The 18,211-nt window shown below is 37.4% G+C and overlaps 1 protein-coding gene across 1 annotated transcript in view; it reads left to right on the top strand.

Moving 5' to 3' along the window:
* Positions 1-4,626, top strand: part of LOC126271945 (matrix metalloproteinase-14-like) — a 116,369-nt gene extending 111,743 nt beyond the window's left edge. The window contains exon 11 of the mRNA XM_049974375.1: positions 507-4,626. Within this exon, the coding sequence (XP_049830332.1) occupies positions 507-622 (116 nt within the window). The 3' untranslated portion in view covers positions 623-4,626. The remainder of the gene's footprint in view (positions 1-506) is intronic.
* Positions 4,627-18,211: the final 13,585 nt, after the last annotated feature.

Here is an 18,211-nt window from a genome sequence, read left to right as displayed (position 1 = left end):
TAATTGTGAACTAGAATGAAAGATTTCTACTATCACTACATCATTGAGTCTAAAATTTTGAGGCACATGCTTTTAGGTTATGTTCTTGCACTCAACATTGTGCTTATTGTTTTAAATTCCCCTCTACCTTTTCTTGTAAATCATTATTTGTTACCTCTTTTATATTTAACAACAATCAACCGCTTGGGTAGTAGGCAGCCACAACAAATTTGAAAAATTGGTATGCCATTATAATGCAGAGATCATCTGTTGATAACTTGGAATACTGGTGGATCAAATCTTTGGACGAGAATGGTGACTATGTTGAAGGGTAATGATTATGGATGTTATTTTACAACATATTAGTATAACTTCCTATGCAATAAAGGTAGCCACAGTTTCATTATTTATTAATCACTCACATATATTTCATCTGGGCATAAAATACATTCTGATGGAAAAGTTAACATTCTTGCTCTGTTACTTCTACTGAATATTTATTAATCTAAATTCAATTGGTTCTACAGGTCTTACTTACTTCTTCAAGGACAAACTATTCTGGAGATTCAACAACATGCTAATTAAGACTGATGACCAGTACCCACTGCCTGCTCCAACAACATGGTTCGGTTGTCCACCATAACCATTATTTAAATATGACTGAAATGCAGCTTAATATATTTTGTTGTATGTAGGAACTAGAACCACTAGTTTCCTAGCACTGTTTATAGGGATACGTGTAGTCAGATTAAATTTTTAAATATTACACATATTTCTTACATGACAGAAGAAAAATTTGCCAGTAGCTTCTTGTTGTAATAGTAAGACTCATATAATTCTCATTGTTAAGATACATATCATACAAAAGACTGAACTTCTAGATGTATAATTGATGATACTATCAGTAAAGAATTAAGGACTGTATTTGCTTACAGGCAATTTTGTGTATAGCATTTTGGCATTATATGAATGTAAATGATGAAGTAGATGCTAAGACATTTTCAGTGTTGTTATTCCAAACACTTCATGAGAATTCTGAAGTGTGTGTCAAAAATTTGAAGGCATCATTCATGAAGAATGTGCTAATTCAAAAGATATACTTCAGCATCCTGGTCCTTCTCTCTCTTTATGGATAACTGCAAGAAACAAACACAAGTAAAGTTGGAACATTAGAGGTGAGACAGTGCTGGAGATTATTTCTGAAGTTCATATTCAATAGAAAAAATTCAGAAGCTCATCTTATTGTAGGGCAGTTTATAAAAAAAGATTATAATTCTAAAGTGTAAAATTAAAAACGCCTTCAACCCTCTACACTTTGAATATAATTTGTTAATGCAACCAGTTTTGGTGTTTCATGACACCATCTCTAGGCCCCCTGACCAATGTGTAAGAGGAATCCAACCTCATGTGCAGCTGAAATGGGGGCCAGTATTAAGTACCTGATATCCATGGATTTCTAGTTTCAACAACATGACACCTTCATTTATCAGTTGAGTCTTCAAGTTGTTTTTAATTTTACATTTTATATTGAACTGCCAAAATCTCTCAGCTATGATGTATAAAGATGCATTTACCTATTCCCATTCCATATACAAGAAATATAACATAGCATCTAACAAACTAGTCTTGTGGATGAATAGTGACGTATTGTCATCAAATACTAAATTGTTTGTATTTGTTACAGCATGTAAACAGACCAGTGCAATTCCTAAGGGAACTTTGTTTTGACAAAAAAACATTTCTGACAACAGATATAAATCTCATTCAGTGTTCATCTACATCTACATCTACATCCATACTCTGCAAGCCACCTGACGGTGTGTGGCGGAGGGTACCCTGAGTACCTCTATCGGTTCTCCCTTCTATTCCAGTCTCGTATTGTACATGGAAAGAAGGATTGTCGGTATGCTTCTGTGTGGGCTCTAATCTCTCTGATTTTATCCTCATGGTCTCTTCGCGAGATATACGTAGGAGGGAGCAATATACTGCTTGACTCTTCGGTGAGGGTATGTTCTCGAAACTTTAACAAAAGCCCGTACCGAGCTACTGAGCGTCTCTCCTGCAGAGTCTTCCACTGGAGTTTATCTATCATCTCCGTAACGCTTTTGCAATTACTAAATGATCCTGTAACGAAGCGCGCTGCTCTCCGTTGGATCTTCTCTATCTCTTCTATCAACCCTACCTGGTGCGTATCTCACACTGCTGAGCAGTATTCAAGCATTGGGCGAACAAGCGTACTGTAACCTACTTCCTTTGTTGTCGGATTGCATTTCCTTAGGATTCTTCCAAAGAATCTCAGTCTGGCATCTGCTTTACCGACGATCAACTTTATATGATCATTCCATTTTAAATCACTCCTAATGAGTACTCCCAGATAATTTATGGAATTAACTGCTTCCAGTTGCTGACCTGCTATTTTGTAGCTAAATGATAAGGGACCTATCTTTCTATGTATTCGCATCACATTACACCTGTCTACATTGAGATTCAATTGCCATTCCGTGCACCATGCGTCAATTCGCTGCAGATCCTCCTGCATTTCAGTACAATTTTCCATTGTTGCAACCTCTCGATACACCACAGCATCATCTGCAAAAAGCCTCAGTGAACTTCCGATGTCATCCACCAGGTCATTTATGTATATTGTGAATAGCAACGGTCCTATGACACTCCCCTGCGGCACACCTGAAATCACTCTTACTTCGGAAGACTTCTCTCCATTGAGAATGACGTGCTGCGTTCTGTTATCTAGGAACTCCTCAATCCAATCACACAATTGATCTGATAGTCCGTATGCTCTTACTTTGTTCATTAAACGACTGTGGGGAACTGTGTCAAACACCTTGTGGAAGTCAAGAAACATGGCATCTACCTGTGAACCCGTGTCTAAGGCCCTCTGAGTCTCGTGGACGAATAGTGCGAGCTGGGTTTCACACGACCGTCTTTTTCGAAACCCATGCTGATTCCTACAGAGTAGATTTCTAGTCTCCAGAAAAGACATTATACTCGAACATAATATGTGTTCCAAAATTCTACAACTGATCAACGTTAGAGATATAGGTCTATAGTTCTGCACATCTGTTCGACGTCCCTTCTTGAAAACGGGGATGACCTGTGCCCTTTTCCAATCCTTTGGAACACTTCGCTCTTCTAGAGACCTATGGTACACCGCTGCAAGAAGGGGGGCAGAAAATTAGAATCAATTTCCACAAAATGTTACAGGAGCTGGATGTGGCTGTTGTTTAATTGTTGTTAAATGTAATGTGAAATGACATTCTTTTCATTGTGCCTCTGGAAAATACAAATTAATATCAAACAAATATATAGGTGTAGTCAGTATTCCTACATGGTAAGGATTACATTCTAATATCTGTGTTTAGTTGTAAGACAGGAGTCTTAGGAGGAAGTAGTGTAAATGTAAGTGTAGCATAGCAAACATGTCAGCTGTATTGCAGCTAGTTACTGTCCACTGTGTGTGATTGAACTGCAGTATTCTGAAACATTAACTGTATTCGTACTTAGGCAACTATTTTACAGTCATTGTTTGATTCACTTTGTGGTTTAAGTAATGCTGTGTATCTTAGATCCATTGTTTTTTGATAGCTGATGTAACATTACAGCTAAGTTTACAAGATATTTGTAAGAAATCAATGTTCTTTTTAAATTATAAAATTACTAATGATCTGACTGAAAAGCATTGAGAAGAATAAATACACAATAGTTTATCAGCAGCAATAGATGAACTAGTAAAGCAGAGAATGACCACACAGTCTTGGACAGCATTAAGGCATATTGATAAACCACTGTGTATTTGTTCTAGACATAGTTGTAAATTAAGACCTGATTTTATATTATTATTATATTATTAAATGGATTAAGGGATGTGGTGATATTTTCAAATTTATATTAATGGGTGACTGTAGCAAATGAAGATAATATTAATAAATAAAACTACACATTGATCTTGCCAAAAGCTGAGAAGTGACTTATTCTTCTGTAGCTTCTTCGGGTCTTAAACACAGTATCCTGGCTTCCTCTAGGTGCTCAATACGCTATGATGAACATTGATGGCCTTTACATTAATGATTGATCTTTGTCACACACTCCACAAATGATTTATCTTTGAGGATGGGATAAGTGTGCTGATAGCATAAGCAATGTGCAGTGTACCCCTGCTTGTTACTCAGCCTCTGTCTGATGTAACCAACTGCACTGACAATCATGGCACTACATTTGTATTTAGTTGCTACCATTAACATCACCTATCAGTAACTGTTTTGTGTTCCTGCTGTCTGTAGTGGTGTGAAATTTGATATTTCTTTGACACATATTGATGTTCATGGAGATCAATATTGGGTTGCTACAGTTGTTGTTCATGTAGATAAAGACAATACCAAAAGTGTTACCACAATGTTGAACTACCCATCTTGAGATGTCATCACCTACAAGATTTTAATGCTATGTAAGACTGTATGATCATTTCCTGTCTCTGCTAGTTCATCTGCTGTTGTTGATAAACCATTGTGTATTTGTTAGATGTGGATTAAGACCTGATGAAATGTTATAGATTAAAGAACATTGTTATATTGCCAAATTTACAGTAATAAAGGGTTGTACAAATATTAAGAATAAAAATATGAATAATGAGCCATTGTTCTTTCTAATCAGTATTTCAAATTTTGCCAGTCTTCTACTTATTTCAGCCATATTCTGTGTTATACATTGGCTGAATGTTAAAAACAAAATGAATATAAACATAAACACCTAAACCATCATAATCTGAGTGACAAGGATGGAGTCGAACAAATGTGACTTGTGACTGTGAAGCTGCATTGTCAGAGGGGTAGCTTTGTTGCAGTATCTGCAACTTTGCATTGAGTAGATATTGTTATGAGGAATAGTATAGATAGGAAGTAAGATGAATATCTCAGGCAAAAAAGGAAAGTGCCCATGGATATACTTTACTGGGGAAACAATAAACTAATTTAACAACAGTAGAGGAGAGCAGTCTGGTTGTAGAATGTGCAACTAGCTTCCTGGCATCTTACAAGAGTCTTTACTTATAGCCCCATTTAGACTCTCTTAATAATGATGTTGTTTTGATGCAGGCCATCATTCTTTCTCAAGAACTGGCCATGAGTTTGTTTGACTTCTTGATAACAACTGATCTCTTTTTTCAGGTGGAGAGTGGTCTATTTAAAAAAATCTGAAACAGTATTGATACTGTTGTGATCATCTTAGCTACATAACGTATCTCTGAGCTGCTTGTTACTTTACTGTGCAAAAGTAGCCTGAAATGGCTGTTTCTGTCTGACAACACATAATGTGACTCATTTCAAATCCCTGAAGGTTTTTCTTTTTGGTTGAACCCACAGAATAAAATGTGTGAAAACAATGAATGAACAAATAATTGTAATAGAAACAGTCATTTGAAACTAAATCACTTACGAAAAGATATTTGTCAGACTCCTTTGCTTCTGAGACTTTGCATACACAATCCCCCCATAGGAAAATAGCAGAATGACTAGCTAGATATATGAGGGTTGCCCAGAAAATTATGCACCACATTTTTTTCTCAGCCAAAAACAATGCTATGAATGCAAAATGTTACGAATATATTATTTGAAGTCTCCTGAACGAGCATGCCAAGTTTCCGTCAAGTCCAGCAGGTGACTGTTTCTTGTACTGTGTGCATGCACATCACACCTCATGTTCAATTTTTTCAGATTTTCTCTGGCATATATTAGACAGTTATATATGTACATGCTTGGCACTGTCATTACGCCAAGAGATTTAAAATAATTTCTGCAGGACTCTCTGGGTGCTAACCCCTCCAAGCACCCGATTGCTTTCTTCTGCCATCTGAAAATACATTCAGCCCCTGGGGAGTTACCCCAAAGCAATATTCCATATTGCAGTTGGGAATGAAAAAAAAGCATAGTATGAGTGGAGTAGCAATTGCTTGCTCACACTGTTTCTTAATTTATACAATAAGAAAAGTACTCGTGCTAGTTTACTACATAGATAATTGGTGTGTCCTTCCCATGAGAGCTTTTGGTCTATGATTAGCCCAAGTAATTTCACTGTTTTGTTTTCACTTTTAGTTACTTTGAGATTAAATATTAGTTCTTCTGTTTTTGTTTGATTTATGCACAGTTGGTTAGCCTGACACCAGTAATTAGCCATTTGCATCATTTCTCTATTTTTGTCCAGTACACTCTGTAAGTTTTCTCCTGTACTTATTAATGTCATATCGTCAGCATATAATATGTTCTTACACGGTATGTATTTCGAGAAGTCATTGACATCGACAATGAACAGAAAAGGTCCAAGAACAGAGCCTTGGGGTATTCCTCTTTCTATAGGGAGTATTTCTGACCTCTGCCTATTTGCATATACAAGTTGTAACCTATTGCTTGGATAAGATCTGAATAGTCGGAGTGTGTCATCTTCAATGCCATAGTATTTTAATTTTTTGATGAGTATGTCATGTGACACCGAGTCAAAAGCTTTACTTAAGTCAATAAGTGTTCCAGACATTGATACCCTTTTTTCATACCCTTCATAAACATTGCTTACCAAAGCTTCTACTGCTTTTACAATTGATAGGTGTGACCTGAAGCCAAACTGTTGTTCATTTAAAATATTTTTGGTTTCAAAATACCTGTATATCTGCTTATGCACACAATTTTCTACTAACTTTGATATGATTGGTACTATTGAAATGGGTCTGTAGTTATTTGGGAGGTTTCTTTCACCTTTTTTATACACAGGCAATGTAACTGTGAGCTTAAGATAGTTGGGGAATATTCCTTCATCAAGTACTCTGTTTGACAGTGAGAGAAGTGGCATTTCAATTTCTTTTGCTAGACATTTAATGATGAGATTACTGAGTCCATAATAATCTTCTGTTTTGGAATTACTTAATTTGTTTATTGACATGAATATCATTTAATGTGATTCGGGTCCAAGTGAACTTCTCACTTCTTGTCTGTTTTACACAAGTGAGCAATGCTTCTGCATCAGAGGCAGAATTGATGGGTGGGGTGGTGATGCTATTTACAAAATATTCATTGAGAATATTACAGTCAATAGGGATACTCTTTTCTTTATTGGTATTATTCATTTCCCTTTTAATGACAGTACAGGCAGCTTTACATTTATTTTTAGAGTTTAAAATATATTCGTCATTTGCACAGCACTTAGCATTTTTTATTTCTAATCTGTAAAGGTTTCTCATTTTAGTGTAATTTTCCTTGTCCCTATAACTGTTATGAGATTTGTCTTTCATAATCATCAGTAGTATTTTGAGTTTGTTAAGTTGTGGGGCGTACCATTTGTTGGTATTTTGTTGCTTATGAGTAATATTACTCTGGTACCTTTTGGTTACCAAGGGGCATATCATTTCTACTATATGCTTGATCTCTGTCAGGAAAATGGAAAAACATTTATTAATCGTTTTCTTGTTATCCATTACATGAGTCCAATCCATTTCTTTTAACTGGTTTATCATTTTGTTTACATTGGACTCACCTAGAATTCTATATGTCACTTCTCTCTCTGTAGAACTGAAGGCTATCTTTTCTAATTGAAGCCATAGCCCTGCATGATCTGATATTCCTAATTCCATTACATCACATTGTATGGAGTCTCTTTGCACATTGCTAATTATGTTATCAAGGCATGCGTTCAGTCTAGTGGGTTTTTCATTGAGACAGTAATAGTTTAATGACTTCAGAGTGTTAATCATATGAATTACATTTTTTCTCTTTGCCCTTATATTTATGTTAAAATCACCTACAATTACAATTCTAGGTTATGAGTTCAGAGTGTTAATCATATGAATTACATTTTTTCTCTTTGCCCTTATATCTATGTTAATATCACCTACAATTACAATTCTATGCTGTTTGTATTTTGACAACAACAATATTAAAGTATAGTTTTTTCTATAAATACTATCTCATCAGAGCCAGGAATTCGATAGATTGAGACAATTACAGTTTTCTGTTCATGCATTACCACACCAGCTACTTCTATTGTAACTTCAAGGCATATTCTACTAAGGTCTATAACTGAGTAATGCAATTCAGGGTCCCTTTTGACATATATTGTGACCCCACCATGTGTAATACTTTTTCTGCAGTAGCTTGTAACTAACGAATATCCAAGAGGAACACACAAGTCTATTTCAGTGTCTTTCATCCAGTGTTCATTGATGCATAGAACACTGCAGTTGATTTTATCGAGCCAGTATTGTAATTCATTGATTTTACACCTAAGAGATTGTACATTTATATGAAGGAGGAGGAAACTGTCACTGCTACACAATGGTATTCTACTTTCACAGAACATTCTGTATTCATTTATTTTCGCTACATGATCTAGGATTTTCACAATTATCCGAAGGAATTAGATTCCTGCAGTTTCCACTTAATGTGGTTTCTAACTTTCCTTCGTCTGTAAAGTCGTTTAAAAAAAAAAAAAAAAAAAAAAAAAAGAGAGAGAGAGAGAGAGAGAGAGAGAGAGAGAGAGAGAGAGAGAGAGAGAGAGAGGAGGTGTACAGTCATTCTCTGTGGGAGTGGGACTGTCTTTTAAGACAAGTCTGCTGCGTACCCGTATTTCATTTACAACTTTGTTTATCTCCTGACACAAAAATGTTTCCCACAGTAATTTAGATGCTCACCATGTTCAGTGTGCAAATGTCTTTCAAGTCTACTAATATCCACTACATTACATTTAGCATAAATGGAACATAGTTCTTTGATTTTAATATTTGTTTTACGAATCTTTTTGTTAACACCTGAATTATATATCAAGTCATGTCTATGAGGTATCATCACAACAATAGTGTTTTCCACCTTACTTACATCTAAAAAAATTTCAAACCTATTATACACTTTTTGGCTTCATTATGTGCTACATCATTTGCACCAGTCACACAAACAACAAAGTCACTGTCCCTTGTTGTCTTCTTGTGTTCTGAGATGCCTTCAACAATATTTTCTGTCTTCGTGCCAGGTTTTACGATGCCAGTTGCACGAAGATCCGTATTCTCATCCTGTATAATATTTGCTAGCTTTCTTCCGTGGCTTTCCGCTAGAAAAAGCACATTATGTTTCTTTGTTCGCTGTTTCTGGCTGTTGGCGATGTTTTTGCAGCTCCTTGCAATGTTTTTTATCTTCACGCTGGGTGGCTTGTTCACTTTCAATGTTTATGGGGTTGCTGCTGCTTTCTGATAACACACTGAACTTGTTTGTGCACTCGAGATGAGGTTTATTCCATGTATTTTGTTGTGAGCAAGGCACTTTTTTAGTCACTTTGTTTGTCATTACACGAGTAATAGTTTTTGACTTGTTTACACACTTTAGGCCACTATTTTCACTTTGAAGGGCATTTGAGTTAGGCCTATTTACGCACTTTTGACCGTTACTTTCACTGGCATTTGAGTTCGGCCTCTTTACGCAATTTTGACCATTACTTTCACTGGAATGAGTGTTTAAGTTGTTTATGCTCTTTTGGCGTTTACTGCTCACAACCAATGTTTTTAACTCGCGGTTTTCGTTCTCAAGTTTAGTGATATCTCGTCTCAGTATATCAGCAAGTAGCTGAAGACTTTTTAATCGTTCATTTAACTTTTCGATTTCTCCTTTACCGTTACTACAAACAATATTTTTTACAACGTGGCTGTAGCTTTTTGTCTCGTTAATATTACTCACTTTTGCACTTGACGCGCTTTCCCTTAGATGTTGTACAGCTTCCCAATCTGTTGTAGTTCCTACCTCTTTCGTCAGCTGAACATGCAAGGCAGACTCGCATGCTTCACAACAAAACTTAATTCGCTCTTTCGAATTTCTCATGAGACGTATTTCACTGTTGCTTAGACCAACACAATCACTGTGAAACTGTTTTCTACACCATAATCCACAGATCACGAATATTTCCGTGGTTTTTATTAATTTATTGCACTTAAGACACAACTTACTCTTGTCACTAGCCGCCATCTTGGCAGACAGAAGTTTCATTATGCTGTTATTGATGGTTGGATAGTGGGGTGTATTTTTCCTTCTTTTCCTGCTGTTGTTTGTTTTGTAAGATTTGTGGTGTGTCTTGTACCAGCACTAGCGGGAAGTTGTGTCCCTGGCCGATATAACAGGGCAATATTTTGCTGACCCCAATATACTGCCAGATGAAAGTAGTATTACCTTTATTCTCTCTTCTCAGAGTAGTTTTTTGGTGATGCTTTCGCACCAATGGCCCTAGCAGTCTGGTCCCTTCAATCCCCACAATGCTTCCACAAGTTCTCTCTATTGTGCTGCTAAATAAATAGCCACACTTATCACAAACAGCATTTTGCCCAGCATTTTCACTATTACTTTTCACAACACAACTAACAATTGCTATAGTAATATCACTCTCTTGAATACATTCAAACATCTGTACATGCATACTGTAGGACCTGAGAGGGAAAAAAAAAACAAAAAAAAAAAAAAAAAAAAAAAAAACTACTACCACTCTTCAGTTATTCATCACAACCTTGTTGGTGTATCATTTATTCCATAGCTCTTGGATTCAGGCACTAGCTACTCCATGGCACAAATGACTCCTGACGACCAGTGATTGTAATACTAATTTAACTGGTCCCCTACTCGCTGACTCCACCACTGCTCCACAGTCACTGCATACAAGAAAGGAAAACACAGTTTCCCTTTTGGTGAGGTGAATGCGTGATTGTAGAAGTGACCATTGAACGTGGAATGACACTCACATCGGCACCAGTGTCCACTAAAAACCATTTCTGAGAAGCTATATCCTGGATATACAAACGTCCAAGGGAATAATTCGGAAGTACTAGCCTGTGATCTGTTAGGCGACTTGACATCACAGTGCGGACCGTTGCACCTATAGCAGCCCGCTGTGCGTGTTTGGGCGCATTGCACAGGGTGAGCAGCAATTCCTGGATGTATTACTGTAAACGGAGTGATACCAGCAGAGAGAATAAACTTGCTGATCCTGTGTTGTTACCAGGTGAAGGACGTCACTTGAAGCTGTGGTATGGGATGGTGAAGGACAGTGTGGAATCTGGTGCTCAGCCAGTGTGCTCTGTCTGTTGTTTTGGAAAGATCAGCCTCTGCCACGCGGGGGAGGCATAATATCAAGGGGGGCACATGTAGATAACTTTCTTCTGTTGATTATCTTATATGCGGTGTCGGCCAGCAATAATTTCACATGTAGAGGTTCCTGATCGTGTGATAGGAGCTGCAGTTGGATAGCTTGTGGCAGCTTTGCAACCCAGAAAGAAAGTAAAGCCTAATCCGGCATAGTTTTGCTATCTAAGACTGCTCTGATATGTTGCCACAGTTGTGAAGGAGTCGAGTCTTTGAGATGTACATCTTGCAGTATGTATACAACAGACTCCTGCGTAGTCTTAGCTAGACGTTCACAGATCTGTTGTTTTGCCAGTGTGTAACGATTTGCAGGGGCCACCAACAGCACTAAGTCCTGTACCCACTCAGCGTGGTCCTCTAGGTCATTAATAAGCACAATAAATTTAGCACTGTCTGAATCAATGTTTAGGGCAGTGAATATAGTCTCTGCCAAAATAAACCACGTATGCAGATTGTCCATTGTGAACCTTGGTAATTCAGGAATTTTCTCACTTTTGTGTTGTGGATGTAACAGATTTGATAGCACAGTGGACGGGAGTGGTGGAGTGTTTATGAAGCTGTCACTTGTGGTGTTCGCGGCAGCTGGTTTAAACACGGCTGGTGCAGGAGGCGCTGCAGGCGCAACTGGGACTGCGGAAACAATCGGGGCGGAACGACTGTGCAACAAGTAATTGTTGTCACTGAAATTTGTACCCATCTGTTTTTGTAGTGAGTCTTGTAGTGGGTGGGAAGAGAACTGATTTATCAGCAATATATGGGGAGCTCCAAGTGATCTGTGGGCTCGAAAAGTCTGCGAGGTTCATAGTGTTGGGGCACTGTTGCATACTACATGTCACAGGAGGTTGTGCATGTGACACACTGTGAGTCACAAATTTAGGCACAGCACTCATGATTGGTTTGCTATAGATGAACGTAGAAAAAGATTTCATAGTAGGTGACATGACTGATGATGTTGAAAGAGTCCACAACAGCATTGTTGATGACAGAGAAAACTCCACGGCGTTGTACGTATCTTCCAACTTTATTCCAGTTTTTGGTAGCATTGTGCATAGGAAACCGTGAAAAGGCAGTGTAGAGGCACCATTAGTATCATGTTGTAGTCCAAAAGAAGTGGAAGGTGAGCGATGTGGAGATGTTGAAATAAACTGGCACGCTGTCAAATCGGACGTATGTTGTGCGTCGGAGGTCACCAGTATGGTGAGTGTTATACTTATAATACGGAAAATACCATTTACTTTCACTGTGTAATATTTTTATTGGCACACGATGAATCAAAACACAAAGAAATAGTTTTCGACAATCACGGTAACAGTCATGACGAATGTCTCACACCAACTAATCAACAACCAAAGTAAGTAAAACGAAGTACAAAAAAGCAAAGATATTAATATTTCCTGGCAGTTCTGCCACAACATTACTCTTATCAAGAGGGAACCTACTTGTATAATTTAAAGATACTGAATCATGATCAGAATATGGAAATACTGTCACACAACATGATTCTTCTGTTGTTTTAAAATTTACAAAAATATTGTCAAGACATGAATGTTCTCTTGTTATTGACTGAATGTAAGTTGCATTGTCTTAGTAGGTTTTGGAGCTCAGTGACAGTTCATTTTTGTGTTGTAACATCGAAATCAGCATTCAAATCTCCACCTATCACAATATCATAATGTATCCATCTAGTATCTGTAAGTACATGTAACAGCTGGTCCAGTTTTTCTAAAAATGCATTGGTTATGCCCTTAGGTGACCTTTACAAGGAAATTACAACTAACTTAAAACTGTCTATTACTATATCAGCAGCTTCAAAGTTTTGTTCATCACACAGAAAGTCTAGATCTAATCTACTGACTGTGCCGCTAAGTGACTTGTTAACATAGAGTGCCACACCACCTCTTAAATGCAATTTTCTGCGGTAGCTACTGGCTAGATTATAATTATCAAATTTAATAAATGTAAGTTCACTCTCACTAGCCCAGTGTTCACTTAAACAAAAGATATAAAACTTATTTTCTAATCCAAAGTCATTGACAATAAATTATTTATCCCTTACTCCTTCAATGTTAAGATAACAGATTATAAAATCAAACCTGTCTTTCTTTACAGATGCACTATTTTGCTGAGAGGCTATTAAATCTCTGGCACTATTTATCTCATGGGCTTCTTCCCCTTGCTGCCTTCTACTAAAAAATCATTTAGATGTAATGGAGGTACAGTTTTCCATTTGCCCGCTACACTTGATACTGCTTCTACTCTTGGAGGTCTCTTCTCTTCTTCTTGTTCATGACATGATCTAAGTGGCTGGGTTCCCACTGTATGTAGTTCAAATGTTGCTGCAGAATGGACAGCTGGATCACCTGTTGGTACCCTTGTTGCTGAATATGCTGCCACCTTTGTCGTTTCTATTATCTTAGTTCCTGAATGGGTGTTCTGCCTGTTGTAACTGTAGTTACAGCTTCTTCTCTCCCCACACATTCTTTTGTAATCAGTGTTACCTGATGTTGTGTTACTGCTGCAACTGGAGTACATGGTAGGGAAGATGCTTTGCAGGTGTCCTTTACCAGTGGTAGTGGAATAGGATCACTTTTCTTACATCTGGGAGAAACACTATCCACTAACATTTTGATCTTTTGACTGAGCAACGATTTGCCCCATTTATTTAAATGCATTCCATGTGTTGTGAAGTCATACTCTGTCCCTCTGAACATTAATTAACCCCTGGTATAGATGTGTTAAGTATTACATGATTTAAGTTAGCATCTCACTTTTGTAGAGCAGAAATGGAGAAAGGAGGAGTTGCAACATTCACCAATAATTGTTATAAATTTAAGAAGATAGGGTAGTCAGCAAACCAAACAATGATTATTTTAGGACATTCATCAAAGACATGAAATGGAGTGATGTATATAATGCTCAAAGAATAAATGAAAAATACAACACTTCTATAAATAATGTCCTTATGTTATTTGAATACTGTTTTCCTGCGAAAAAGTAATACAGGTTAGACCAATCCTTTTCATAATATTTCTGATGCTCCAACTTGGACTTCCCACTGCCAGATTATGCCAAAGTTTAGAAAGAAGCCATAGGTTACTCAAGAAATACAGGTATTGTGTCAGACAAAAAGGAAACTATATCTGTCAGTCAAAAATGGATCTGATGATGATCATGCTGTAGCTCATTAAATGGCTTGCTGCAAAATATTAAAAATAGTAATACAGACATGCAAGCAAATGCATTACAAGGCATAGATAATCATATCACAAAACAAAATAAAGACAATATAGGATATAGCGAAGGAGGAGATTGGTAGATCCAGACACAAAGATGTGCAGTAGCATTAAGAGTAAATGATACATCAGTTACAGATTTTTGGTGTTTTGAAAAACTTTTTAACAAGCATTTCATAGCTGTTACTGAGAAGATGCGGTTGTCAAGTTCATTAGATGCTGCTATGGAATATCTCAGACCAGTCATTACAAATAATTTCATCAAAATATGAACCTCACTACATCAGTAGAAATAATGTCCACTTTAAAATCTTTAATATAAAATGCTGGACCTAAGCCTTTGTTTAAGAATGGATATAAAGAAATTCTGACAAATTTCCATACAATTTCACTATTGCCAGCATTCTAGAAAATGTAGTATACAAATAATAAAGGAAAGAAAACCACTCACCTACAGCTGACTAGTGCATAGCAAATAGAAACATGCAACAGAACACTATTTAGTCTAGCTTTCAAGCTCATGCTCTGTTATGTGGCCACATAGACACCCAAATGGACATGGCCACTGCAGGACTGACTGTTGGTTATTGATAGCAATTACAAGGGTAGAGGGAGTTGGAGGGGGCATGGAGAAGGATGCACAAAGCAAGAAAGGAGTAGTGGGATAGTGTCAGGCAGGTTTTTCCACAGATGCTTCAGTAGCTGTATGGCAAGGAAAAAAGTTCAGAGGGTGGATCATATAAGATGCAGGAGAGGGAGAGTGGAGAAGGGAGAAGAGGAAAGAAGAGGATGATGAAGATGATAAGGGTGGGGAGAGAGAAAGGGAGAGGGGTGGAAAAGAGAGCAGTGGGAGAGAGAGAAATGAGGATGAGGGAGAGAGAATGCTTGCATGGGAGTGTAGGGAGGAAGAGTGATGAGAGAAGGCATTACATGATCTGGATGCGGAAGGAGTAATGTGGACAGAAGAATAAGATAAGGTGAGGCAATGGGAAACAGGTTAGCAGAAGTTTAGGGCAGGGGGATTATTAGATCACTAGATATGTTGGAGAGACAATTCCCACATATGTAGTTCAGAGAAGCTAATGCCCTAGGGAGAATCCAAATAGTTTTCATTGTGAAGCAGCTGATGACGTCATTTGTGATGTGGTGATCAGCATTTTTGGCATGTGGGTGTCAAGGTTTAGTTTGCCACAATTGGGCAGTGGCCATTCATGCAAGTAGACAGTTGGTTACTTGTCAAGCCCACAAGGAATGCTGTACAATAATTGCAGCATAGCTGATATATAACATAGCTGCTTTCACATGTGGTGTTGCCATTTGCAGGGTGGGAAATGCCTGTGACTGGACTGCAATATGAGGTGGTGCGAGGCTGTATGTAACATATTTTGCATCTGGGCTGATCACAAGAGACTGACCCATGGGTTGCAGGAATGGGAACAGAATTGAGAAGGCAGCAGAACACGCCTTTGGGTGCTGTGGGTAGGCTTTCGAGTATGATATCCTACATTTAAGGCTACGATTAGAGGTAGTCGTAGCACTGCTGAAAGGATGTGGTTGACCTATCCAAGAAGAGAGCAAACCAGAAAGAGCTCAAAACATATTATAAACAGTTTTCTGTTGTGTGTTTATATGCTCTGCACTTCAGTCAGTTATAGGTGAGTGGTCTCTTTCCTTTATTTTAAGTATTATTTCACCAGGAATTTCCATTTTTGCTGTACACAGCGAATTTGGGTCTGTTCTGTATCATTACCTTTTACCTTTGTTATTGTCATTCTTTACTTATCTACAGCTACTTTATCCATTCCGTTCTGCTTAATATGTCTATAGTTTCCTCTTCTGTAGAACACCTCCTTCAAAACAGACTGCCCATTCTCTGTTGCACAATTTGAACACCCACTGTGGTAATGACCTACTAGGCTAATATGTGCTGTACTATAACTCCCTGCTTTTGTGGCGATGGCCCCTTTTAGAATGTTTCATCCCAGTGCTATTTTTAACACATTTCCCACCAGTGACTCATGCTTCCCAACTTGACTGTTAGCTGATTGCACATATTTATTTACTACCGCATTGCACCATTGAGCATAATTTTTTGTCACATATTTCAATCTGATATTGAATGTATTTATTTATTTACTTACACATCTAGTTCTGTAGGACCAAATTGACAAGCAAATCACCAAAGTCATGGAATGTGTCAGTACATGAAATTACTAGATAAAAGTAATAACAGATAAAATAAAATGTTTATGAACCCAAAAAAGTCAAGCCATAAGTTTATGTAAATGCAATCAACAAAATAACGTACAAATCAGTGTAACTTTTCAAGGAACTCCTCGACAGAATAGGAGTGACCTATGAGGAAACTCTTCAGTTTCAATTTGAAAGCGTGAGGATTACTGCTAAGATTTTTGAATTCTTGTGGTAACTTATTGAAAATGGATGCAGCAGTATAAAGCACACCTTTCTGCACAAGAGTTAAGGAAGTGTGATCCAATTGCAGATTTGCATTTCTGCCTCATATTAACTGAGTGAAAGCTGCTAATTCTAGGAAATAAGCTGATATTGTTAACAAGAAATGACAGTAAAGAATATATACACTGAGAGGCCAATGTCAGAATACCAGACTAGTGAACAGGGTTCAACAAGAGGTTCATGAACTTACACCACTTTTTGCCCGAACTGCCCATTTCTGAGCCAAAAATATCCTGTGACAATCAGAAGAGTTACCCTAAAATAAAATATCGTGTGACATAATCGAATAAAAATATCAAAGTAGACTAACTTTTGTGCTGCATGATCACTTACTCCAGATACCGCTCAAATAGTAAAAATGGCAGCATTAAGTATTTGAAAAAGATCCTGAATGTGGGATTTTCACGACAGTTTACTGTCTATCTAAACGCCTAGTAATTTGATCTGTTCAGTTTCACTAATAACATGCCCATTAGGGTGAAGCTAAAACATCAGGTTTTGTTGAATTGTGCATTAGAAACCTTAAAAACTGAGACTTACTGTGATTTAGTGTTACTTTATTTTCTACTAAACATGAACTTATGTCATCAACTGCCCTATTTGAAACATAGCCAGTGTTGCACACTATATCATTTACTACCAAGCTAATGTCATCAGCGGACAGAAGTATGTAATACTAGAGGGCATATCATTTATATAAATAAGGAATAAGATGGGTCCCAACACTGCCCCCCCCCCCCCTCCCCGTCCCCCATTTTACTGTACTTCACATCACAGCCATTCTCAACATTGTGAATAATGACCTTTTGCTATCTGTTGTTAAAGTAAGAGGTGAACCAATTGTGAGCTGCTCCCCATTTTTCATAATGGTCCAACATCTGGGGCAATATTTTGTGATCACCACAATCAAATGCCCTATTTAAATCAAAAAATATTCCTAGAATTTGAAACCTTTTGTTTAATCCATAAAAATCTCACAGAGAAAACAGAATGTAGCATTTTCATTTGTTAAACCACTTCGAGAGCCGAACTGTTCATTTGACAGCAAATTATGTGATATAAAATGATTAATTATCCTTATATAACAGCCTTTTCAATAACCTTAGCAAACACTGATGTCATAGAAATACTTCTAAAAATGTCTACATTACCTTTTCTCCTCTTTTATAAATCAGCTTTACTACTGAGTACTTTAATTGTTTAGGAAACTGGCCATTGTTAAAGAAAAAAATTACTAATATGACTAAGTACAGGGCTAACATTTGCACCACAGTACTTTCATATTCTGCTTGGTACTCCATCATATCCATGAGAGTCATTAGTCTTCAATGATTTAATAATTGACTCAATCTCCCC

Source organism: Schistocerca gregaria, chromosome 1 (assembly GCF_023897955.1).
Source record: "Schistocerca gregaria isolate iqSchGreg1 chromosome 1, iqSchGreg1.2, whole genome shotgun sequence".
Taxonomy (NCBI): Eukaryota; Metazoa; Arthropoda; class Insecta; order Orthoptera; family Acrididae; genus Schistocerca; species Schistocerca gregaria.
Note: the sequence above shows the minus strand (reverse complement) of the source record. Positions and strands in the feature narration are given on the sequence as shown.